Source organism: Opisthocomus hoazin, chromosome 5, assembly GCF_030867145.1.
Source record: "Opisthocomus hoazin isolate bOpiHoa1 chromosome 5, bOpiHoa1.hap1, whole genome shotgun sequence".
Lineage (NCBI taxonomy): Eukaryota > Metazoa > Chordata > Aves > Opisthocomiformes > Opisthocomidae > Opisthocomus > Opisthocomus hoazin.
In genome coordinates, this window is record NC_134418.1 from 45565814 (window position 1) to 45592927 (window position 27114).

The following is a 27114-nucleotide window of genomic DNA, read 5'->3' on the forward strand; positions in this document are numbered from 1 at the left end:
CACTTTCACGTAGTAGCACTGCTTTGTAACACAATGAAGTAGTATTCTGTTCTCTACTTCGCGATCAAATCTCAGTTTTTAGAAGCACATTAAAATGAGCATCATGTAGCAGATTAAACATCCTACTAAAACTACCATTTTCATCAACAGATACACAGTATTTCCAGCAGCAAAGCTGTGGTTCATTAGAAAGGGTTCTCTTAGGTGGGGAAACTGAGACAAAACTGATCCTTTCAAACTTACTAGCAGGTGTGAGAATCCTGACCAGCTCCTCCTTCCATCTGTAATTGCTGGCACCCACCATCTTCCCATGAAAAGAAGTTTTTACAAGGTTAAGATGCAAGAACTGCTTTTGCCTAAAGTGAGAGCTTTGATGCTTACTATAGACAAAAATGAAAGTAAATAAAAAATAGCTTGTTAAAAATCAATTTCCATATAAAGTAAGGTACTTCAGGGAGACAGAGCGAAAAGTGCCTATATTTAAGTATTCCTACACAAATGTTACACAAGTTTCAAAGACGTGTCAAAATAACTTTCAGGTATGTATCTCAAAAGGAAGGAATGTATTTTCCATGCAACAGTTGTCTGTTCTGCATTTACTTGCATGTGCAAGATGTTATGAGAGATGACAGAAAAAACACGTATTTGGTGTTTTTTACATCTTTGCCTCATAAGTTACAGGACAAGGCAGTGGTCTGTGGTTTTTTTTAAGCCATTATGTGTGTTAGTAACTTGGATATTTTATAACCTTGGCAGTATTGTGTGTTACATACCCTCCTACGTACCCAGCTACATCTAACTGACAACAGAAATCCAGCCATATTGTGCCAACGGAGGTATGCCATGAAAAAGTAGAGGTAATGAACACATCCTTACACCACCACCACCGCCTGTTCAGACAAAAACTTCCAAAGGCTAGCTAAAATTTACAGTTAAGTCATGCAGATGAGTAGAAATCCCTGTGGCCTCAGGTTCTGCATCTTCTGTCCTAATTAGGGAAAGGTAAAGATGTAGATTAGCAGATACCTGAAGCTGCACATCTGTTAGTTATATGCTAAATATTACATAGAGTCCGCTACTAACCAGTGGGATCCTGCAGTCTAAAACATCATGTGCTAGGTAAAAGACAATCAATCTAAAAGTCTTTCAGCAAAAACAGAGAAAACCATAAGTAATCAACAGTGAAGGTGGAGAAAATATTACATCTGCACATTTCAGTCCATAACTGTCCTACAGCAGCAAGGCAGGGCATAGGCCCAGCTTAAATTTTTAAATGTAAATTCTAAAAGCACAGCCCTACCAGTTACTGCTATGCCTGTGCTTCCCGTTGTTTCTTCCAAGAAGTTTCTGTGGAAATGACAGTGCCTTGGTTCTTGCAGCAAAGCTCACAATTAAATACCTGCTGCAGTATGGAATGATTGTTTTGGTGACTGCTGGACAGATCTGGGCTACACCTGGAGTTACGCTTTAGAACCTCCCAGGAAAGATTACAAGAAGCTCCTTTTAAGATCCCTCAGGGCTTGCTTAATTCTCAGCCTGAAAAGCTGAAGATTGCCTCTTCTGAAATCCTGAATACATTTCTGAATGGAAAAAGATTTAGACTCAAAAAAAGACCCCCAAACCCCACAGTACTGCCCCTACCCACTACCATTTTACGAACTAGAAATCTAGTTTACATCCCTTCAAGTTTGCAGCTTGCCTACATATTTACTGTTTATACTTCTGCTGTGTCTACAAGTGGCTCTAGTGGAAGAAAACCATACACTTAAGTCATTGCAATAGTTTCAAAGACATGGATATAATTTAGAAAGAAAGTGAAAAGACAAACATTTATTTTAAGTAGGGTTTTATACATGGCATGCATCTGAAAAGAAATTCTTTATCACATAACTATCAAGTTTCCTGATCAAGGGTATACAATCTCGGACATGAACAAAAGAGTACCATCACCCACACTAGTATATACACAGATATAAAAATATACACAACAGTTAATTTTACAGAGCAACAGAGCTGAGTGAATACTGTGCACGCTGTGCTCTCCGCGTCTGGACAGCTGATCATCCAAACTGCAAAGGCAACAGGAACACTGCAGAGATCTTTACCGGGGTCAGAAGAAACAGCATCAGAACTCTGACACAGTGTAAAAATGTAAGGCAGAAGCCACTTTCTTCTGAATTGTAGGGAAGAGCAGAGCACACAGACTCTCCATCTTGCTTTTAAAAGTAGTTCCAGCAATGAGTTGTACATGCAAAACATAAATTTGCATCAACAGTGCAGCAACAAAAGAATACTGAACAGTAGCTCAATCATACAACCTTAAAAAACGTAACGTGTACTTTATGCATCTCTCCTCACAAAATATCTAGGATTTGTCAGTGCATTAGTGTTAAAGTGGCATTAAAAAAACTTCTGCTATTATAACAGATGCAGAATTATTTTGGAAATGCATAGCATCTACATTTTTATTGTCTTTGTAATTATTTAGTTGGCATAGGCACCATTCTAGTCACACCAGCATTAAGAATTCTTGGTGGAAACAGCCATTCTTAACTCATACACAGCTTTTCTTGACTGCTTGTCTTGATTTTGATTTCAACAAATAAATGCTTTTTAAAATTCAAAAATATACCCTATGAATATTAAAAGAACTATATACAACATACCTAAGACACAGGGTTAGCTGGCTGCCGTACATGTAACACACTGAAGAGAAACATTCAAGTTTGACAGATTTTTTTTCTGTTTTTTTTTTTTCCTTTTTGAGATGAAAGGCCTTTGGGTTGGAAGCATATCAAAGACAACAGTGCAGTAGGCTGAGAATTCCTTTAGCTCAGTTCAGAACTAAGGCATTGTATGATAAAATATACATTTATATTTGGTGCAATGTTACTGTCAATTTTAAAATCTAGATCGCATCCAATGCTGTAATTTGTCACTCTAGTAAACGTACATACCCATCTTCTATCACAAACTCAAACCCTGGGGGGGAAGTTACCAAACACTAAACCTATATTGTTTTTTTCTAATTTGAGATTGAGGAAAAAATGCTAAGCCAAACAACCTCTATAATCCCCCAAAAACCACATGGCACAAGTTCACGACCTCCTAGTCGTTGCTCGCCAGAAGTTCAGTATATCCTTGAACCTCACTAAAAAGAAAGATTAAGATTTTTAAACTGCTACTTCAAATTACTTTTTGCATTTTAAAATTCTCAGTTATCCATTCATTCTATGCTTGATGCCCCCTCTGATTATCTCCCAGCGTTGCCCTTCTCCGGTCATTCCTGTATGGCCTGCCCCTGAAGTTTCGCTGGTACTGGTAGCCATCATCCCTGGCTCTGCCGGGTGGTCCTTTCCAGGCCTCCTCATTTCTCTGGAACTGGTATCCTCCCCTGCTGGAATAACCCCACTCAAGTCTAGGCCGCCTGCCTCCTCCGTAAGTCTGGTTATAGAATTGCTTGGATCTGCCACTTCTCAGCATATTGGAAACTTCACTCTCATCTTCAGAGCTCTCTTCCCTTGTTCTCTCTGCCTGCAGATTACCAGCGCCCTTGGAACCTTTATCCATCTTCTCCTTACGACTGCAAATTCTGTTTTTCAGTTCATTTTTCAGTGGTTCTGCCGACAGTGGTGGAGTGCTGGGCACCGCTGCCTGCCTCTCCATCCCCTGTACTTGCGGAGAATGATTTTGCTGCCCGGCTGTTTTTTGCTTAGCAGAAGAAGCTGAAGGACAAGGTTGCTCCAACTGAGGTGCCCTAGCTGAAGCTTCTTTTGGGGCACTGCACTCACTGCCTGCACCAGCCACCAGGAATGGCACGCTGTTCGAGCCACCGCTGCTGGTAGCCTTCTGAAGCGCTTCTGCACAGTTTACTACAGGAACTGGAGGGCTGCATTCTTTAGCCACATACATGTTTGCAGAGGTGCCAGCTGTTGCCTCTTTGTCCTCAGGTGACATGACAACATTAGGTCTTGCTGCAGAATTTTCAATGAAACCCTGAACTGGGTACCCATACCAAAAGTGAGGAAAGAAAGGAGGTGCTATTGGCACAGCTCCTAGGAAGTGATTGTGTCCAAAGGGGGGCTGTGGGAACATATTTTTCCCTCGCAGGGACTCCTCATAGTTTGCGTGAAGAGCTTGCACTGGATTCTCCGATTCTACACAGACCTGTCCTTGACTTTCTGACACCTGAGCTGTAGGCATAATCAGAGGCAGTGATGGAGATCTGCTGTCAACCTGTGGAATTTGACCGTTGGATCTGGTCTCGCTCGGAACAGCAAAGTGCCTGTTTGTCCGTGCAGTTTCGTTTTCATTCTGAGTCGGTGGAGCCTCCTGGAACCAGGGGTTGTGCGGGTACACAGGGACGGACACGTTTGGGTACATTCTACAAGCAGTTAAATAGGCCTGGTGCAGCGGGTACAAGTAAGAATGGGGTGCCCACATGGGGCAACTGTATGCCTGCAAGACAGGGGGGAGGGGAGAAGAAAAAGTATTTGGTCTTTTGAGTGTTCAGACACACGTAATAGCACACACGTCGTTTACCATTCTGAAACAGTTAATCACAGGAAGTAAAGGTTAATTTTATTTACAGTGACTGCCCTCAATCCTAAGAATATCCAGGAGTCCAGGATGATGTTCTAATTTCTAGTCTTTCTTCCAAATGCAGTTCAGATGGGCAACAGTTATGACCAGTAAGAAAACTTGGTAATATGATTTCTATATAGCTAATTTAAACACGTGATGCTATTAAGTCAAGCTTTAGCTATGCATTTGAAGACATACATTTCAAATTAATTTTCCAGAATCACAGTTATTAATCAGCAATTTGCCCCACTAGCTCACTTTTCGAAATGATAAGGGTTAACAATCAAAACAACTAGGAGTCATACCACACATACATTTTCACTTAAAAAAAGAAAGAAAAAAAACAAACACACACACAACAGACTACACCAAGACCCGAAGTTAGATCATTGCCCCAGGGACAATTTATAAAGATTGAAATCCATATATTCACACAACCCACAGATCAGCTTTCTCAAAAGCCCTTTCATAAAGTAGGGGGGGGTAGGTTTCTTTAGAATACGCAAGACACTGTCCGGATACCGGTGGGAGACACACATGGACACGCGCCATTTTCAGCGGCAGCCTTTCCCGTGCTGTTAGTGAACATGAGCGACATTCACAACACTGAAGTCACCCATCTCAGGTGGTGAACCCCTTCCCTTTACTTCCGTCTTAACCAACGGGCACACACTGGCTTACAGTTACATTGCTCAGAGTTTGAGTTGATAAACACAGACTTCATGTTTGTGTTATGGTACACAGCAGCTGGCCCAAGAGCAGCATTGTAGATGTTTTTATAATACAATGTGCCATACAGAACACCACGCAAGGCTGCTGGAGGCACAAGGTTGCCTAAGGGAACACTGGAGTAGGCAGAGGGCAGAGCCCAAAACCTGGCACGGTCTTGTCTGTGACACCTGTAGAAACAGTCCCTGGAGCAAACTGTCCTAAGAAGCCCAGCCAGACCTCCTCTCAACAGGAACCAGCCAGTTCACTCCCACCAAGCAGCTGAAAGGGTGGGGATAACAGCGTGGCGGGATCGGAGACCCAAGCAGTGGACTGGATCATGCAGAAAGTAGTTCCCAGGTCTACCATACTATTTGGTCACCAGCTGAGGAGCACAGCTACTAGAACATGGTACTTTGACCAGTAGGTGCTGCTGAAGCACCAAAATCACGGACTATGTCCTAAGTAATACAAAGTACCAGTAAGGAGAGTCCCAAATGTACGTAGGCTTATGGAACAAACACTGTTTAAATACATTGCAATGACACTTGCTAATGACTTTTGGATATTCTGTTAAGCAAAAAGACTTGTATTAGGCACACAGTTCTCAAATCTAAATTTACTTTGTAAGTTGTGCTGAACATTCCCTCTTTCCATGCACAGACACCAAACAGAATCGTTACTTATGGCCAAAGTCATGTGGAATAAGCCTAAGAGCTCTCAGCACCTTTTCCAAAGTAGTTTGCCTGACAGAAGGAGTAAGAGAAGGTAAAAGAAGGAACATTTTTATGTGCGGAAGGGAGAAACTAAGCAAACAACTAGCCCCTTACCAAGAAATGGAAAATGTTGCCTTTTTGGATAAGCCTCTTCCCCAACCACACACGCAGATTTGCACCACACATACGCATCAACTGCTACTATAATTACTTAGAACATTAAAAATAAACAATTGTTGTCCCTAACCCGAGGAGAAAGGACACGTGCAGATTACTTCAGGGAGCGTCCACAGGGAAAGACATACTAGGCATTGGTACTGCAATGGCCTTGCGAGTACACAGACATGGTCAGAGAGCCTTTTGTCTTTTACTATATGCTGCTTCTGAAAGAATGCATTTTCAAACTCACAGTGGTCTACCTGTGAATTTGTAAAGCACAATCTGTAGACTGTAGAGCCACAGTTGGAAGCCAATAGCTCTCACTATCAGTAGAGAGAAAATTTATTTCTGTTGACTTGAACCCCAATGTGGACTACTGTTGGGATCCCAGTTAACAGAAGACAAAATAAGAAAGTATTTCAAATTTAAAGATGAACCTGAAGTCTACAGCTGCAGAACCAAACTTCTGCACTCCAAGTACTACCAAATACAAGCAAATTTTACAGTATAACACAAAAACATAAGCTCAAAGAGTTACCTTCACACCAAGATTGAAGAAAAATCTAAGAATATTCTTATCTAGGAAAAAAAAGCAGAAAAAGATCTATGACAACCTGAAATATTACCTTAATCCGACTGAAAAATTAGTCCCTGCATAAAGTTCCATTTCAGTGGAGAAACACTGGTATTAAGTTGCTACTTGCATGTCTTTGATTAATTTGTTTGTTGGTTGTTTTGGGGGCTTTTTTTTTTGCCACAGCAAGCTACCTAGAACACAACTGCAGTTTAAATTTCAGTTTTAACAGTTTGTGAAACTGAACTTCTGGTTTCTAAAGAAACAGTTCAGTAAACAAACACCACCGTGCAGTCAGACATGATACGTTCTTCATGGGCACATTCCACATTTGTAGTATGCCAAAACCTGTGCTTTCCCAGACCAGTAAGGAAATGCTCAACAATTTCCAACCTTCTGATTACAAGAGAAAATGTGCTACTGTAAAAGGAAGCAGTTTCCCCAAAGAAAATGCTTTACATTCACAAAGCCTCAAGTTACGGTGGGTCAAGCTACGAACCACAAAACTGTAATCAGATTTCCAGGTGTAACCACCTAACATAATCACAATGTTAGCAACACAGACTGAAGAGTTACAACTCTATTCACTAGTCCCTCCCACGCCTTAAATCATGGAATGATAACCACTAGATCTTTTGACACAGACTGACAACAGGACCAAATAAGTGATCTTTATCTACATTTTAAGAAAAGAAAACCCATTAGGAAAAACAGTATAAAATCCAGACCTCCTCCTAGCTTCTCACCTTTAGGTAAGTCTTCCCCAGTACTGCACAGGGAGTAAGAGGGTGCAACAGCTCTTTCTCCCTTTTCACTAAAAGGGAATCCAGGGTATAGCGGATCCTGATAAGGATTCAGAGTCTGAGGCAAAGGCATTAAAGGCTGGTTAATTGCTTGTAGCGACACAAGAACTCCAGCAACTGGAGCAGATGTTACCTGAGCCTGCGATACAATAGAGTCAGGTCCCGTTGCTGCGGCTGCCATCAATGAAGAAGCAGGTATTTGGGCTGGAATACCTAAGGGGAAAAAAGCATATACGTCAACTATATACAACCACAAAAGAAAATGACAGTGGGAAAGCAAGTTTCAAAAGACAGGGGAAAAAAAGAAAAAAGGTATTCAGGAAGACACAGGAGGAATTTCTTGAGTTGACAAGTTAGAAACGAAGACTTCACTAAATGCAATGAATAGTTTTCAGAAAGAGTGAAACAGTTACGCTTTCCAGAAATAGCTAAACCCTTCCCATATTTATTTTTAGAATTATGAATACCAGAAGGAAATAGGAGCGGGGAAAAAAAAAGGAGGAAACAAACTTATATGTGAATCTCTGCAGTTCTCATTCTGACTAGTTATTTACGGTCAATTCTGAATCTGAGCTCAGATTAACTGGACTATGCATCTTCTGTCACAGATGCGGTCAAGTACGACAGGATTATTACTGTATCACAAGAACACAGGACACTGATTTGAAAGTTAGTTCTTGTAGAGAAACACAACAGCAGGAGAGAAACTACAGCACCTGATCTAACGAGCAATATTGAATCTAAGCTAATTCCATGTATCAGAACAGAAGACAGGCGCAGCACAGAAATCCTTTATACTGGCTTTGTAGCTCAGGTCCAGATGGATCTCATTAGTTCCAGACATACCAGACCCAAGCTGAGTCCTTAATGAATCAAGGAGCTTATTACAGGGGACACAGAGCACAAACACGTATCAATCTTCGACATGCTGATGACGTGTTCTACCTCAAGCAGATCCTCAGAATAAGCCCCCTCAAAACTCAACTCTACCCCACTCAGGAGAAAAACAGAGTCGAGTACACATCTCTCTTCCACATTCAGGTAGGGAGTAAAGCAAACTACGTATGTGGGCGACCAAAGATCTACTAGAACTCTCACTAGCTTTTAGCAGGGAGAAACTATATTCCTGTAAGTGACTGCCTTTGGAATATGAAGTTATACGAAACAGTGTCTCCTGAAGCATCTTCAATTTAGCAAGACATTTGAAGTATTTTTCAGGGTTAGTAGTTTCCGATTTACGTTAATATTTCTTCAAACCTGCTGGTCCATAGGTTGTTGGGTCACTCGGCCAAGCTGGCACAATGGCTGGTACAGAAGGCACTGCTGGAGGTAAATGCACCTCAGAAAAGACTGGCGAAGGTGTTGGAGTTATGCTTGGTAAACATTCTGTCACGTTCTATAAAAACAAAGACATCACATTAAATTATTCCAAATCACCTTTTCTGGTGACCCCTAATATGTCTGACTTCTACCAGAAAAGGCTTGATGACTCAGTATTATCCAGACTACCACCATCACCACAGCAAAATATTAACTAGTGACATACCAGGCTGTATCCATAAGAGAGATCTGAGATACATTGCATCACTGTGTGAAGAACTGCACTGAGCTCTACCCAGAATGTGCCTGTACCACAAACAGCCATCAGTGTTACAACCACCTCCACACGCATTAAATTTAGTTGCTCCCATCCAAAAAGAAAAGCCACCCTCCTCACAAACAATTACCAATAACCTTGGAGAAACCTGAAAAAGCAAAGGTAAAGAATTTAAAGTGAAAATCACTATTATCTTAGCAGAAAGATATGAAATAACCCCTCTCCCAGAAGAGAAAGGATATGCCTTTACTTTTTATCAAGCATTGTCCTTTTACATTCTTTATGTTGGACATAACAGATTCCTAACCTTAAATACCAAATTTTAGCATTATTACCATAGAAATGGCTACATAATTAAAAGCCAGTATTATAATACATACGTGGCTGTGATGAAGCTCCCCTTTGTCTGAAGTCTCCTGACTGGAAAACTTTGAAATCAAACAAACATTCCTTACTTGCTCAGCAAGAATTGGAGAATCTGGTTTTACTTGTTCCAAAGGAGATGAAGCTTTTGGGTAACTCTCATCTTGACTATTCTTCTAAAGCAGAGTTAAAAACAACAGACACAGCTGGTCTAATAGTAAGATTTACTTTTCAAAGAGGCATTCAAAGATACTAAACCACACTACGCACAAAGTGGGCTGAGCACCCGATCACTATTATACTAGTGTAACATTTTGCTCATTGAAAGGACGGCAAAGGTTAAAAGCAAACAAGAGGCCACAAATCTTCACCGAACTTCAGAGATCATGGTCTGTTAGCACAGTAGCTATTAGTAAACATCAAATCTTCTGTGGTCCCATTATACTGAAAGTACAGACTGTACTAAGCAATTACAAATCCAGGTTCATAAGTGCTCTCGATAGCCCAGATCTGAGAACTGAGACTGCAGAGAAAGACTGTAAGTATGGGTTACAGGGGCTGAGGAAAGCTGACAGCAATACAAGCCTCCAACCTTAGAAGTATTTCACTAAAAGCTGTAAAGCAGCAGCAATCACAGCTCTGAAGGTAGCTATTGTTCTGTTAATCATGTATCAGAGAAGCAACAACATTAAAAAAAAAAATGTGGTCTTTTCTTTAAGATTACCTCAGATGAATTTGGCTCAAGCTTCTGATTTAAGTGGATCTGTCTGGAATTTGACTCTGTAACACCAAGACATAACCTAGTAAATGAACCATTACACCATTTATGGCTACCACAACTTAAGCCAGTTAAAGTTTGTCTTTCCTAAGTTAAACCTTCAAAACAAAGCCTACCTCAGCACATACTACTTCAGAAAATGTAAACTTCAACTTTTATCAAAGATCAAAGCATCCTAAAATAAACAGTTAAGGCAATAACAGAGCAACTATTTCAACCTGGGTTTTCAAAGCTCTACAGGAGTTCTTTACTGATGTTTGTTGACCATTTTGGTGATGCTTCAGGGAAGCAGGAAAGAAATGCAGCTGTCTCTTTAAACGCATATCATTCATCCCAAATCCCTCCCTCCTTTTAATGGAAGTTTGTACTTCCATTAAAATGAAAATGTTTTGATCTGCATTTCTGTATTCAAGTGTTACGGTAACAGAAGTTTAAAGTCATACCTACTTTTGACTAACAGATCAATTTAGAAGGCTTCAATTGTTCAAAAGATCTAGAAAGTTTTCAGACTGATGCAGAAAGTTTTATTTCTCAAGCACCAACAAACGCTTCGTGGGGGAGAAGGTGTTTAAAACAGTCATGGCATAATCTTCACATAGTAAGATCTGTACAAGTTCTTCACATTCTAGCTTATGTTCAAAACTGGTTACCACTGCTTGTCAATCAAATTCATGCACATAACTGTAGCCAGTAAACAGATATGTACTTTTTAAAAGCTTAGTATATGCACCTTCACAACTAGACAACAACGTAAATTAAAACAATATTGATCATGAGAATTACTGCCAATTCCCCAAGCACCAACAGGAATCTCAAAACACTCGGAAGGAAGCACAGTTAATTACCACAGGATTTTTAACCTAATTTCAGAAGAGGCAACACAACCCAGAGCATCACAAAAAACAGATAAAGATATACATGCTGTGCACTTCGGAAAAATCTATCACGACACTGTAGTCAAGAGCTTTCTCTACATCAACATTCTTTTTGGGATTGCTGATGAAATAAAGTTTTTAAAGGAAACAAGTTTTCAGATGTTTGGGGACTGAAAAACAGGTAGCATTAGTCCCTGTGAGACCATTCAAGAAGGCATTACATGTTCTAAGAGGGACTAAGGAGCACAAGTACCATAAATACACAACAGCAATGCCTCTGCTGTTGCCAGAGCTAAAGGAACCAAAGGTCTTTAGTTATGGCAAAGCTGACAGGACAGCTCTCAGCCACATTCACAAAGCAGGAAAATGTGCACTTTCTCCCTCAACCATACCTTTGCTACTTTGAACCTATCTTAGTTTGGCACTATTACTTATGGTAATTTTCCCCATCTTGAATAAATTCTGAGGCTGGTAATAAAACCTAGCAAACAAAAAAAGCTTTGATCTAAAACCATTTATTTTTACCTTTATCCTTCTGCTCTTCCACCTCTGCTGTCCACTTGCTGTTTCTTCTTTCATTATTTACAAACTTTTTCTGGTTCAAATTATCCACAGCTTGTGTAGCCGCCTGACAGACTGACTGATTCTAAAAAAGTTTATAAAAGCAGAAATACGAATTTATATAATAAGCCCAATGACACTTTGTCATTATCTGTTACAATACTATTATGCCTTCACAACATTATCTCATCTCTGCGACAGGCAGAAAGGCATGGGAGGGAAAGCAGTCTTGATCAGTATCATTCAGATTCACTCACTCTTTCATTTATTACTAAATTTTTGCAAAGTATCTTTTAAAAGCATTCATGTCCTTAGTTTACATGACAAACAAAACCTGCTTTAGTCTGTCAATGTCTGCTTTAAAATCACATTCTGCTTCTGCAGGTGAAGAAACACAGCATAACGTTAAGCACAGCTCAGAGGGAAGCAAGCAACCTCTGCCCGTTAGGCTTCAGTCTTGGTCTGCTCTTTGCAGCGCAGAAGAGCCGTACATTTCATCTCGATTACACCAATATCAGTAATTACTGCTCAAGAACGGAAAGATATCACGCAGGAAGTCACTTCCACAAAGCAAGAGATTTAAGGCCCATCTTTCACCTACTCATTCTTCCCAGCCTGGGTCTTCTGTTTGCCATAGGATTTAAACACAAAAAGCCCCACAGGTCTCTAGAATAAACCTATGTAGACAGCAGCTCTTCACCCACAGGATCTGCTCACTCCCTGGATGTACTGAGACTCCAATCCACTTTCTTTAAAAATCGCATCCAATAGAATAATCTCTCAAAATCTCAAGGCCATATTCTTCCCTCATAGACAACTCCACTGAAGCCAGCTCAGCTCCACAACAGAAAGAGAGCAAGTCAGAGAAAGAATCTGCCTTACTTATGACACCAGGCAAGTTCTCACACTAAAAAGAAAAGTCACTTATACATAAAACAGGCTGTACGTAAACCAAATCAGAAACAATCACCTAGTCACCCCTGGTATTAACTCAAGCCCTACAGTGCCATCTTACTGAGCTGTTTCTCAGCTAAACGTGTATTTCAGAGCAAGTTCTATCCTTGCCTTGAAGTTTGAGCCCAACATACAAGAAAAAGACATCATCTGAGTAATCGGAAGGCTTTGCACTCCCCTACAAAGACAGGAGGAATACGAAGAAAGAAGCCTACAGCGTCAAAAGCTCATGCGTCTACCATATTCACATGCCTAAAGAACTGTGTGCAGTGGGCATTAATTATTCCCAGGGGAAACTACTATGTATGTGTCTTATCTGGAATATATAAAGCATTGCAGATTCACATATTCCTATCTAGAAAGTGAGCATGCAGAAATCCTTAACTTCTAAGTTGTATTGTAATGCAAGAATAGCAAAGCAACAAGTGCTAATTAAAGATTCACGGACAAGTATGAAAAATGCACTATTAATTACAATGAAAAAAGCATACACTGGAAAGAGCAGGAAAAGCTTGTTCATCCCTCTGCTGGATCTCATACAGCGACCGAGATTCTTCTATAGCCTGTTTCTCTCTGCGTTCCTCTGGAGACAGGCCAAAGTAGTTACAATCTTTGCTGCCATGGTTCAGATCCTCGGTTCTCTCCCGGTCTGGTTTTCTGTAAAGGAAAAAATGAAACATAACCACTTTGACAAAGAAATCCAATTATCACCAGTATCAAACACAATACAAACTCATCGTTTAGAAGGAAGAAAGACAGTAATTATATAGCACTGCTTACGCAATCCACATATACCAGAACCCTTTCTGCCCATTGAAACTTACCCATATACATAAAATTTAAGGAAGGGAAAGAATGGATTTTGTCCATGATTTGTTCAGTCCAATACAATTTTGAGAGACTTTGTAACAAATGGTAATTATTAGATTGTAGTTAAAAACCAAAACCCTACATCAAGTGATCTAATCCATTTCTGTGCGAATTGAGAACTGACCAGCCCCTCATCTGCTATCTAGGAACATGCAAGAGAAAGTTGGGGAAGATTTCTGTAAATACAACAACAAAATGGAAAATGCATTATAATTTTCAATATGTGAAGCATCACTACACAAAATTAACATCACTATTGCTTCAGCTTTCTGAATTACTCAACTAAACTTTTTAGGATACTCGTGTATTTAGGTTAAAGGGGGAAGAAAAATGCATTTAAAACGTTGCATATGGCAGACTCCATTTATTCCACAAGGAGTTACAATACAGAAGAGTGACAGAATAGACCATGAATAGTTTGGGTTTGTATCCAAGTACAGAACAGCTTTTTAGATAGGATAGAAGAGTGGTAATGATGAAAACAAACTCTGCTGCAGCAGCACAATGAATCAAAAAAACACTACCAACAAATGCAGGAAAAATGCTGTTCTCGTACTGCTTCAAGCGCTCAGCCATAACATGAAGCAGTCCTCTATAACAGGTTCTGCAGAAGGTGAGAGATGATCTTAGCCATGCCCAAGAACCTCCACGTGCAACACCACTTCAGCCCCACCCAATAAGAAAAAAACCCCACAACACCCACTTTCCAAGAAGAAACTGCAGTTTTGTGTATGGTGCTTCCAGGGGAGATGCTGCCATGCAAGAAAAAAATGTGGCAGCTCATGATGGCATCTTTCCTGTCCCTGTGTGTATTCTTAAGGACTTGGAACAGTTCCTAAGAATTTAATGGCAACATATTTCAGAAGAGCATGTTGGAAGCATCTGAAGCAGGCACCTGGGCTCCAAGCAGCTCAGCTGGAGTTCAAGACAAGGAAAACGTTATTTGCAGTTTTACCTTACAGTCTGGGAAGGATTCCTGCCTGGAGGTTTTTGCTCAGCTGAGGTCTGATGAGGCTGGGGTCCAGAACATAAGAACTGATGCTGCCTGGTTCCCACAGTATGCTGAAGTCGAGGAGGTAGTGCTGACTGAGGTTTTATTGACTTGCTCTGGTTCTTTGGCCCTCTGCAATCTGCATCTGTGATACAGACGCAAAAACAGATTTTTCTTTTTTTCTTTTTTTTTTTTTTTTTAAATCATTTTTTAAGCTCTTTGGGACAAAAGATCTGACAATAAAGATTCTGCCACACAAAGACAGGTACAATCCTACCGGGCTGAGCATTCTGCCCCCATGCTGGGAAAAACTTTTTTATCTTCTTCCCTGGCACAGTGTTCCAGCCCTCCATAGGAGAGGCCTGTGGAAGAGGTTTAAGGCTCTTCAGTGAGACAGCATGCCTATAAAAAAAAATCATGGAGGGAAAAATATCTTAACGATCAAACTGGTGCTTGCATAAATTAATACCACATGTTTACTACAACTGATGGGTCTGTCCATTTTTGAGAACATTGCATTCAAAGTCCTTTGCTCTTTATAATTACACTCCAGAAACATGTAGAAGAATAAACCTTTTTTTTTTTCCAAACAAAACTCTGATAAGTTTATGCAAACTTAGCCAGTAAAGAACAATCCACCATTTGTGAAGTGAGTATTCCAATTTCTTCAGGGCAGACAGAAATGGAAAATTATCAGAAAAAGCAACATACTCAACAGGTAAACTTATCACAAACACTACATTAAAGAGTGAAAAACATTACATTGGTGGTTTATATCCCAGAGTAACTACTGTATCTTTAACTGAGGATGCTATAGGATGTCTAAGCAACCTTTTACATAATTTCAAAGGAAGACATTCAAATCAGGTTAAACCTCTATCTAAAAAGGGAACAAAACTGCAAGACAGTCTTCAAAGTTCACATTTTCTTTTTTTTTTTTAATTTTTTTACAGGAGATCACATGACATTAATGGGCATCTGTCTCCTTCCCTTATTTACCTTGACTGAAACTGTTTCCTCTTCCTAAACTACACTGCACTGCTGGGGTTTTTTGCCCCAGAAGAGTTGCAGAACTTGCACAGCAAAGCTCAAGAAGATCTCAAACCACACACCCCCCCCCAAAAAAAAACAAACAAACCCCCCCAACAAAAACAACCAAAACCACCACCACCCCAGAAAAACAACCCACTATAACAGCCAACCAACAACACACAAGAAAAACCTGCCATTCCCACCAACATCTTTAAACACTTAGTTTGTCCCAAGGCAGGGCAAAGATGATGCTGATCTGAACAGCAGCTTGGCACTCTATGAAATCAGGCAGAGCTACTCAACCAACAGAGAAGCTAGGTGCTTTGATAGACCTTTTAATATGAAAAGCTCGTCACAAATCTAGCATCTAATTATTAAGCACAACAAGCAACACTTAATTAGGATGGTCAACCATTAATTCGGATGGTGTCAATCTGTTTAGGATTTAATCTTGTGCAAAAAAAAAAAAATCCTAATACTAACGTAGTCAGTTTTACTCTGCAAGTAATACCCAGGCTTCCTAGCACTAAAGAAGAGAGTCAGAAGTGACAATCAATGCAGAACCATTTTCTCCTTTTTTCATTATTCTTAACAATTTTGTGGTAGTACTGCTTCAAGTAAAGAAGCAGATACACTTCAGCAGCTGAAATGAACTCTGAACTAAAGTAATGCTGCCATTACCAAGGTTCAGTTTGGCACACTTTTCCAAAGGTGATTAAGCACTTACTTTGCTCCAAGCTCTTCTACAAACACAACAACTGGCCCATTCTCTGAACAAACTTCTTGAATATGGGCATTATAAAACTTCCCATTATGGTCTAAGCACACCTGGAAGAAAAGAGAGTAAAAAACCAAGTGCATTAGCTTCAAAAGAGACAATGAAAAATATCAGCAAAGTTAAAAATAGAAATTTTCCTCTGGGCACAGTATACCCGAGAAATAAACACCATGTAATTAAATGTATCAAAAGGAAATCTTCAACCCATATTGCTTCTTCAGAAAGAAATAAAAATAGTATTAAAAAAAACAAACACAGAAAGCTTGCTGGGTAACACTACTTAATGCAACACTGCGTTCAAAACTACATGAGAAAGTTAGAAGTAATCAGTGTACCAAGGCTTTTCAGCTTTATTGAAAACACTTTTTCTTCCAATAAGACCCAAAGTTTTTCCTTGTTAAAATTCATGTATAGAAAAGAAAAATTCATTACTAACTTCAGTGAAATTGAATTCAGAACATAATGAACACCAATTATTTCCGAAGTTATTCTTCAGAAAGTTTTTTTAACACAACCAAATAAAGTTGTTCAGATGTGGTCAGTGTTACTTGTCTGACCTTCCATGTTCTTAAAATTTTTCTGTTAAATATAAAATAAATTTCATAACATTCTGCTGCAACATTTGGCTTTCAAGTTGTATTAGTTTGCTCAACTCCAATTTTCACTACCTACTTCATCTTCCCTTCCCATGTTTTTACCCCATACATTTACCACCTGGCCATGCACATAGAAATTGAACAGAAGGAGTATGTTAATTACCAGAGTTCTCTCTACTAATAGTATCTGTACTCTTTAGTAAATACTGCACAGGACAGCCTTAGGGACTTAAGTAGAAGTTTTAAGCCTGTACTATTAAACAATAAAATCAACTCCACATTAGGTCTTTTTGTTTGTTTTGGGTTTTTTGTGGGATTTTTTGTTTGTTTAGAGATGTGTTTTTCCTGCAATTTATTCACTGTGCTTAATTCCATTACACAAATTAAAAAGTACAAATTGAGAGAGCTCCCATGCTGCATGTAAAACATGGTATTTTCACATTAATAACTTTAATAGATGATCAAATGTCCTAGAAAGAACCATATCTAGCCAAGTACCACCGGTTCAGTTAACACATCCAAGGAGATTCACATAAAATTTGAGTACTACAGAATTTTATGGCAAATCTTATTTCTTCTTAAGCAGCAATACATACTACAAATTTTAATGGAATTTAAAGAGCAATTGTGTAACACACTTCGAATACTTCAAGCGGAAGAATCGCCCAAAACTTCAGATCTTCAGGATCTGCAGTAACTAAAACATGCAGCAGTATGATAAAGCAAGTGCAGCCATCAGCAAAAGATGCAGTGAAGTTTTTATAAAAACAGACCTACCCCACACTTTTGCACATCATGGAAATAACTGGTGAGCTTATGGAGCCCCACCACGAGAAGAACTGAGCTTAGCCTGAACCACAAACTGTCCTAAATGCTTTTCACACAGAGGCTAGCACTCTACAACACCAAGGAAGGACTTCCCATGGAGGCAAGCCTGCACACACTTATTTGCATATTTAACGTAAGGTCCACAGCCATCTTACTAAATATACTCCTGAAAGTTAACCTTGTGACCTTTTAATGCAGTGAAATTGCACTGATCAAATGTTCTATTGCATGAACAAGAATGGTGATCTAGCATCAGCAGATGAGGAGAAGGCTGAGGTACTCAACAATTTTTTTGCCTCAGACTTCACTGGCAACATCTCTCCTCGCCCCTCCCCAGTTGATGGACTGCAAGATGGGGACCAGAGGGGCAAAGCCCCTCCCACTGTAAAGGAAGACCAGTTTCATGACCACCTGAGGAACCGGAACATACATAAGTCTCCGGGACCCGATGAGATGCATCCCAGAGTCCTGAAGGAATTGGCTGATGTAGTTGCCAAGCCACTGTCCATGATGTAGGTGAAATCCCTGGTGCCTGGAGGAAGGGAAATGGTGGGCCCATTTTTAAAAAGGGTAGGAAGGAGGACCCTGGGAACTACGGACCTGCCAGCCTCACCTCTGTGCCTGGGAAGATCACGGAGCAGATCCTCCTAGAAGCTATGCTAAAGCACATGGAGAACAGGGAGGTGATTCGAGACAGCCAGCATGGCTTCACCAAGGGCAAGTCCTTCACCAAAGCCACCTGACCAACCTAGTGGCCTTCTGTGATGGAGTGACTGCATCAGTGGCCAAGGGAAGAGCAACAGATATAATCTATCTGAACTTCTGCAAAGCCCTCAATACAGTCGCCCCACAACATCCTTCTCTCTAAATTGGAGAGATACGGATTTGAAGGGTGGACCTTTTAGTGGAGAAGGAACTGGTTCGATGGTCGCATCCAGAGGGTAGTGGTCAATGGCTTGATGTCCAAATGGATGCCAGTGACAAGTGGTGTCCCTCAGGGGTCCGTACTGGGACCGGTGCTGTTTAACATTGTCATCAGTGACACGGACAACGAGATCGAGTGCACCCTCAGCAAGTTCGCAGGTGACACCAAGCTGAGGGGTGCAGTCGACACACCAGAAGGACAGGATGCCATCCAGAGGGACCTGGACAAGCTGGAGAGATGGGCCTGTGTGAACCTCATGAGGTTCAGCAACGCCAAGTGCAGGGTCCTGCACCTGGGTCAGGGCAATCCCCACTATCAATACAGGCTGGGGGATGAAGAGATTGAGAGCAGCCCTGCCGAGAAGGACTTGGGGGTACTGGTGGATGAGAAGCTCAACATGAGACACCAATGTGCATCTGCAGCCCAAAATGTCAACCATGTCCTGGGCTGCATCAAAAGAAGCATGGCCAGCAGGTCGAGGGAGGGGATTCTGCCCCTCTACTCTGCTCTGGTGAGACCCCACCTGGAATCCTGTGTCCAGCCCTGGAGCCTTCAGCACAAGAAGGACATGGAGCTATTGGAGCAGGTCCAGTGGAGGGCCACAAAAACGATCTGAGGGCTGGAGCACCTCTCCTACAAGGAAAGGCTGAGAGAGTTGGGGCTGTTCAGCCTGGAGAAGAGAAGGCTGCGGGGAGACCTTATAGCAGCCTTTCGATAATTGAAGCGGCCCTATAGGAAAGACGGGGACAATCTTTTTAGCAAGGCCTATTGTAACAGGACAAGGAGTAATGACTTTAAACTAAGGGAGGGTAGATTTAGACTGGATAAAAGGAAGAAATTCTTTACTATGAGGGTGGTGAAACACTGGAGCGGGTTGTCCAGAGAGGTGGTAGATGCCCCATCCCTGGAAACATTCAAGGTCAGGTTGGACAGGGTTCTGAACAGCCTGATGTAGTTGAAGATGTCCCTGCTCACTGCAGGGGGGTTGGGCTAGACGACCTCTAGAGGTCCCTTCCAACCCTAAGCATTCTATGATTCTATGATGTCTTTTCTACAGGTATGCTGTGAGTCATGAACACCATCAACAAATAAATAATGAGCATATATACAGTCGAACACACCAGCAAAGAATATTTAGAAAGTAGCAATCATATCAAAATAGTTAACAGAGGGGAAAATTGGCATCTTGAGAAAAATGTTAATGTCTCTATAAACTATAATTCAGTACTACTTACTTTACATTTGTCTCCAACTGAGTATTGCATGCCAGCAGCAATAGAAAAATCTTGTTTTTGCTGATCTGTAAATACATTAGCAGTAATATATTGTTAGCTTAAATACACCCAAAGAGTTACTTCCCTGATGCTGTAAAAATGCAAACCAGAAGTTCAGGCCCTAAATCTGCACGCTGACCCATGTGAGGAAGACCACTGCCTAAACCCATGCTGCCATTTGCATCGCTGTTCTTCAAGAGGCCTTCACTTTATACATTAAGCTTGCAAAAGCTGGAACATTTAAGTATTTGGTTACTTACCCCATTTGGATTGGAGCCAAACATCATACTCAACATTCCTGTAAACTGATGGATTGAGTGATATAAGAACTTTTTTAGGTAAGACCAACAATGTAGAACTTCCATCGCTCTTGAGGTGCTGTATGAAACAGAACAAAGTGCTAAACAGTCAGCTACATAAAGCTGTACAGTTTTAAGTTTTTCAATCACAGCACTCAAGCTTTAAACTGAAAAATAAAGAAGCTGAAAATACATAAAGCATAAAGAGCTTTGAAAAAAATAATTCAATGGTGTTCTTTTAACTATAACAGAACAAATTTAAGAACCAAGCAGCATTAAAAAAAGACACTGCCCGACTTTCGGCACATATCAAAACCAAACATTGCTTTTCAAAGAAATAAGTACTTTTTGAGATACCCAGATGTTAGGAAAACTAGAAACTCAGGATTCTTTCATGAACATTAAACACTGAAAAATATAACAGAGTACAAGTTACTATGAAGAAAGTAAATTTTAACATATAAATACCTTGTTGCCAGAAAGAGACTTCAATCCATTGGTATCACCAACTGTTGTAGCTTTACTTCTGCAAAAGGACAGAAGCGAGATGTGGTAATATAGTATTAATAAGGCCTGGAAATCAGGTAAGAAACATCTTGGAAGTGGATAAAAAGACTGAAACTACAACTCTACATATTTTTCCACAATAAGCATACCACAGAACACCCTCATCTCTTAAAATAAAAAAAGCTAAGTCTAAAACAAGAACTACATTTCTATATCATATAAAGCTAAAAATAAGATTCTTGTTTCTAAGTACAAATTTTAGGAAGTTTAATTCACTGTACTGTACTGACTTAGCCATCACTTAAGAAAAAGGGGGGTGTGGTGGGGAAAGGAGGGCAGGCAAGGGAAACAAAAAATTCCTCTACAATTTTTGCAGCTACGCAAGGAAAAGGTAGCAAGAGCAGACATAACAAAACCCCAAAACTCAATACCAAAACCCACTCCACTAGTTAATTGGCATCAGGCACTCAAATTTACTCTTATTTTCTACATCTGACATCACTCGAAAATTACTCTCCACAGAGAAAAAAACAACAAGTATTTTTCCCTACAGCAGTTGTAGGCAACTGTCAGCATTAACTTCTCCCAAAAACAAAATAAACTATTACACTTAATAACAACAAACTGAAAAGTTCAGATTTATAAAATGAAAAAGATCATCTGGAAAACTAGGTAGTGAAACAAGCTGAAGTCAACTTCAAGACAAGCAAAGTGTAATATGGGTTAACTAAGTCAAGAGTCAGACACACTAGCTCTTGCATCATAAGACATATGGTTTAAATTAAAAACAACTGAGCTTGATAGTCTCAAGTGAGTATATGACCTTCATTTACAAAGGTACTACGGAGGTTATCGGTATATTTTCTTACGAATCCCAGAGATACAGGTTAATGCTACTGCATATGAAGCCCAGGAAAGCTCCAAGAACAGAAAGCAATAAAGAAGGTTTCCACTCTGTGACATTTAACTACAATAATTATTCCCCAAGGCAGAAATACTTTATATTTTAATTGGAAGTGTTCCCTACTATTTTTTTTTTCCAAACAAGAAAGGAAGCTAATCCCTTTCCCAGAACTTGGTTTTCTTTCTGTGGTGATTTCCATCATCTTCCTTTCTGTTGTTCTCAGCTTGAGGAGACAATCAGCTTCCAACACCTCAGAGAATCTCTCCTGCCACATGCCACACAGACTACAGCAGAGCCCCCAGGAAAGACTTTAATGACTTTCAGTGGTAAGAGGGGTCATGATGCACTAATACAGCATAATCTCCATGGCCTCAATGGAATTTCACACAAGCCAGGGTTTTAAGAACAGTATTAAACAGAAGAAAAACTGCCAATAAGTAAATGCAAAAATGGCACTGTGAAAGACTTCCTGTGCAAAAGGAATCAGTAGGTCAAAATCTCGAAGCTAGCTAGAGCATCCAGGTCCAGCAAAAGGAACACAAACCCACAAATATAATCACTTCATAAAGATCAAGAAACAAACCAGAGCAAGCTACATCTGTATTTCTCCATTAGCTACATCTCAAGCAGGCATTTCAGCCCCCAGATGTTGAAGCAACACAAGTTGGATTACATTCCTGTAACCCTACTCAGCTGCAAGAGTGAGCCAAGTAATTCTCAGAGTTTACCATGCCAGACTGGCACACTGACAGTTCTGCCAGGGGATTCTACTTTTTTAAACAAGAAGAGGGTGTCTTGGTTTCGGCTGCCGCCGGCAACAAAAGCGCCACGCGGCCGCCCCTCCCCCCGCCGGCGTGCGGAGGAGAATGAAAAGAAAGAGGCAGAAACTGGTGGGTCGGGATAAGGGCAGTTTAACAGAAACAACAAACAGAGGGAACAGGAACAACAACGATACAGATAAGGAGAAAACACGACAAAAACAGATCCGCTCTCTTGGACCGCACCGGCGCCGCACGCTCCCGAGCCGCAAGAGAGTTCCCGCTGCGCCGCCCCCTCCCCCCCCCCCCACCGGAACCCAGCGTGACGTCACATGGTATGGAATACCCTGCTCTGTTTGGCCAGGTGGGGTTAACCCTCCCCCCCCCCCCCCCCCCCCCCCGGCTGTGCCCCTTCCTGGAGTCCGGTGAAAATTAACCCTGTCCTGGCCAAACCCAGGACAGAGGGACACGTTGCAATGGCAATATTCCATTATATAAAGAGACCCAAAGCTAGACTGCAGGAAAAACAGAGGAACCAGAATTCTGTCCTTAGGTACAGTGAAAATTACACATTTCATTTTTCATAGTTCTAACTTTACCTCTTTGTGTTTCTTTTCTCAGTAATTTGTAGAGGTTTTCAACCCGAACTGTTAGATTCTACTATCCACCAGAAATCCAGAAAACTCATTTAATATGTACTGCTCACAGGCATCTTATATTAACTTTTAAATCCCATTTACCTGTAGTTGTCATCTTCTGAATCTGAAGCAGATACTTCACTGCTACCATTACTTTCCTCTGTCACACCAACAGCACTAAGTTCTGCTATGATTTTCTTTACATCTGTATCAAATACTTTCTCATACAGCAACTCATACAGCAGAGCTGGGGAAAAGTGGAAGATAAAATCAGTTACCAGGTAAACGAGATTTTACACCACCATTACAGATGCATTTCAAATTACTTCAATCAAAGCAAGCATTTTGATGTGTCAGCTGAAACAGTGAAGGCATTAGAACCAAAACTAGTGCAGCTAGTGTGACTTAATGAGCGTGCATGAAACTGCCAGGAACCAGGTCAGGCAAATTTGGCCTTAGCATTCTAACTCTGCACATAGCCAGAGACTTCATGAAGAATCAGAATCCTTGTAGGGATTGTCACAGTGACCCATCAAATCCAATTAGGACCTTCGGACATTTCTGCAATCTAGTAAAGAAAACAGTAATCCATGAAGACAGTTCTTTTTTGCATATGCAACCTCCATAATTTCTGTGACAAGTTACACATGCAAGGACAATTTTAACATGAACAATTAGTTTGCTAACATAGTCCGATATACAAAATTAAAACCAGAATGCTGACCACACACAATACAACAGATTATGAGTTAGTACACCAACATTTTCTGTTTACATTAGACCACCCAGATTCAAAGACGCAGGTAGGTCTTCTCTTCTTGGTACTTAATCTGCTTTGTCAGGAATCAGAACACAGTAAGAATACATGCTCTCGCAAAATCATAGTCATCGACAATTCAAATGGAAGACAAAGCTACTAAAGAGTGACTATAATAAGCCTTCATATAGAGCCTTTTCCTGAAACCTGATGGTGATCATTTCAATATTTTTGGTAAAAATACATGCTTTTAACCAACCAACATAATACTTACATTGGCATAGAGCAGCCTTTTCTGAATACTCTATGGGATAAACAATATCATAGTGGTTTCCATTTGAGAAGCACAGCAAAACCTATTTAAAAAAAACACACAGGTATTTTAGGGTTTGCATTTTACTTGATTTTTCGTATGAGCAGTACCTTTCAAAATTCAATTTAATGTACCAATGCGCTTTGTTATCTCTCAGGATCTCAAAGTATCAATAAAATGATCAAAATGTTTAGTGGATGTCCTTTAAACCAAAAAGAATTTGACCAAAAGCCAAAAAGAATCTAGGACAGAGGTGGCTATGTCAGTTAGCACTTGTAAATTGATTTTTACAGAATTTCAGATTACTAGGAACATATACTACATCCCAAACATGGACCACCTATTTAAAAAAAGAAGTGCTATATGTATTAACAGAATAGCTGCCTTACACATGTACAAAAGAAATTGTTAAAATTGAATTCTCAGAACATTTAAATGTGTTGGATAATAAAACTCACATGGAACTATATAAAGTAGTCTTAATTCAGCCTTTCACATTTTTTTCTTTACCTTATCAGAAAAGCCATTTTCAGTTACATGTGAAGGACAAGCATTCGGTTCCCGGTATATTATGAAATCTTTCCTGAGAAAAAAGCATCAGTCAAGAATTCATTTAAAAATTAATGTCAATAAAAATTGGAATATTCAAGTCAAGTTCAAGGAACATACATAACCACAGAAAACACCTAGTGAAAAACAATACTGAAAAACATGAGTACAACTATCACTGGTCAGAAAAAGGCTTACTTTTATGAAAGAATATACTAGAATAAGATGCGCTGGCACAACATGCAGAGAGCCAGTGACAAGTAAAACAAATTTCCAGACACGGCCTTCTGGAGCTGTGTCTAGAAAGATGATGGCTCCCTAGTCCTGCAGAAATTCATTACACATTGCCATTGGGAAACCCATCAGAACAAAGAGAAGGTTGGTTTTACGAACAGAGACAGGAAGCAGTGGTAAGTTTCCAGAAGGTGAGCAACGGCCTAGGCTAAATCTGTACTAGCAGACTGACTACATGCGTGCGAGAACCCTCTTGGGCAGGGAGGCCAGCTCGCAGAACAGCCCATGTCTGTGCTCAGAAACTCTTCTTGCCTCCCAAACCAAGTTCTCGTGCTCAGAAAGGTCCACACAACATTTCTGCTCCCAAACGGTGGCACAGCTGCCACAGCGCGCTAAGGAGCATGCCAAAAGCCCAACAGACCACCAGCAGGCACTGCCTGAAGATCAGATACTGTAACCAAGTCCCCAGCATCTCTGAAAAGCAAGCCCTCCACGCCTCCGTTTTTTCACATGTAGCCAGAAGAATCTTTTCTTGCCCTTCAAAACAGGTAATACACTGCAAAAAAAAGACTTTCAGAGGGCTCAGTTTCCCCTTCTCTTCGGATACAGACTCCATGAAGTGCGGAGTCCAACACTATGTTGTGTTTGTTCGACTCAGATTGCTGGGTTTAATGTGGCAAAGAAACCTCTCTGTTGTCTCTTCAACTGCAAGCACAAACTTTTTGGAAAGCTCAGACCGAACCAGCGGACAGCGTGCTGCTGCAGTGTTGGCAGATACTCATCACCAAGGATACTGGTCCAGTATAGTTTTTCAAAACAGGTTTAGGAAATTTTTTATCACTGCAAACTAAGTTTGTGTATCTCACTAAACTTAAGAGGATTAAAAATACCACAAATGAAGAGTTGAGCTACTACAGTTGAGCAAAGTAAGAATTTACATTTCACATTTTAATTCTTTTTTTAGGTTGTTAGATCAAAAAGCACAAAAAGCTGAACCAGATACAAAGCAGCAAATACAGGAAAATCCACAACTGATACTGACGTGATATACTATTTGATTATTTTATTTTCTAAAAACTGAAAGACTATCAATCTTTGCTATTTGTTTTTCTGCTATAATCAATCTCCATCATGATCTTAAATTTAATTCTTTTCTCTCTCTCCTTTATCCATAATCCTCCCTTTGAATTCTTTGCTCAGCAACCTATCACTTCCTTCAACTTCTTCCTTGCTCACACAAGCAAAAGTTTTATTAGTCTTGCAAAATGATTAAGTATACTCACAGGTCCAGTTGTCGGATTTAAAAAAAAAAAAAAAAACACTTTCTACAACTACTCAGAAAAAGCAATTCTGAGAGGAAAAAAATTTCATAGCTCAGAGACCTAGCTGTTTCAGAGAGGCAAGGCAAATTTACTAGATAACCAAATTATACTAGTGACAGACCTGAGGGATGAAAATGAAAACAAACCTATCCATACCCCATTTCTACCCTATGCTTGGAAAGTCTGAAACCCTCTCACTTCTCCACTTGGCACAGAACAGGAAATTCATACTCCAGCTTTCCTTCAGTCTGCCAGCATGCAGGAAGAGAAGTAACTCTTTCCCCCTACCTCCATCACCATTCCTACTTTCTCAGAGCCTCTAAATTGCCTTTTTAATAGAAGCGAGTCTTCCCAAAACAAGTACGGCAGTAACAATTCTTGTGTGTTCAACTCAGCAGTGAAATACATATAGTCGCAACTACGCCACAAGCCTCCTCACACTTCCAATGGAAATTAAAGAAATAATATTATCAACCAGGGTTTGTCTCTCTATTTATCTGTGGTCCTGGATACCAACGCATCATGACTTCAGAATAAACTGCTTCTATTTCATGAGCATACGTTTCTCACGGTCAGAAACACAACAAACAGAGGATCATGACCATCCAGTTCCGACGTAATCAAGCATGCAATTTTGTTGACTTCAATTAAGTTACATCCCTCTACACCCTGGCTCAATCTGACCATCAGACCTTCTCTCTAAACCTCTTGAGCCAAATTTTACTCTTCCAGTTCAGTCCTCTTCCACCCATGAAGCACATGCAAATCTAAACTGTCCCATCAACACATAAAATGCAGACCGAATTTCATTCAATTTCCCACACTTAGCACTCATCTAAGTATCTGAAAGTAGTATTTAACTAATTT

General features: G+C 40.3%; 1 protein-coding gene across 7 annotated transcripts in view; it reads right to left on the reverse strand.

The window, feature by feature from the left end:
• Window positions 1–1810: 1810 nt before the first annotated feature.
• OTUD4 (OTU deubiquitinase 4) overlaps window positions 1811–27114 on the reverse strand; it is a 37591-nt gene continuing 12287 nt past the window's right edge. For 3 of the 7 annotated variants that reach the window (XM_075421049.1, XM_075421048.1, XM_075421053.1), the window contains 17 exons: window positions 24653–24725; window positions 24104–24185; window positions 23175–23319; window positions 20734–20791; window positions 20227–20344; window positions 19928–19992; window positions 16293–16393; window positions 14811–14935; window positions 14498–14678; window positions 13164–13329; window positions 11683–11803; window positions 10229–10284; window positions 9522–9680; window positions 8802–8940; window positions 7488–7757; window positions 6706–6746; window positions 1811–4458 (listed from right to left, as the gene is read on the reverse strand). In XM_075421049.1, coding sequence (XP_075277164.1) covers window positions 3232–4458; window positions 6706–6746; window positions 7488–7757; window positions 8802–8940; window positions 9522–9680; window positions 10229–10284; window positions 11683–11803; window positions 13164–13329; window positions 14498–14678; window positions 14811–14935; window positions 16293–16393; window positions 19928–19992; window positions 20227–20344; window positions 20734–20791; window positions 23175–23319; window positions 24104–24185; window positions 24653–24725 — 3127 coding nt within the window. In that variant the 3' untranslated portion in view covers window positions 1811–3231. Of the gene's footprint in view, window positions 4459–6705; window positions 6747–7487; window positions 7758–8801; window positions 8941–9521; window positions 9681–10228; window positions 10285–11682; window positions 11804–13163; window positions 13330–14497; window positions 14679–14810; window positions 14936–16292; window positions 16394–19927; window positions 19993–20226; window positions 20345–20733; window positions 20792–23170; window positions 23320–24103; window positions 24186–24652; window positions 24726–27114 lie in introns of those variants that run through there. The other 4 variants (XM_075421052.1, XM_075421051.1, XM_075421050.1 and 1 more) reach the window with 4 other exon arrangements.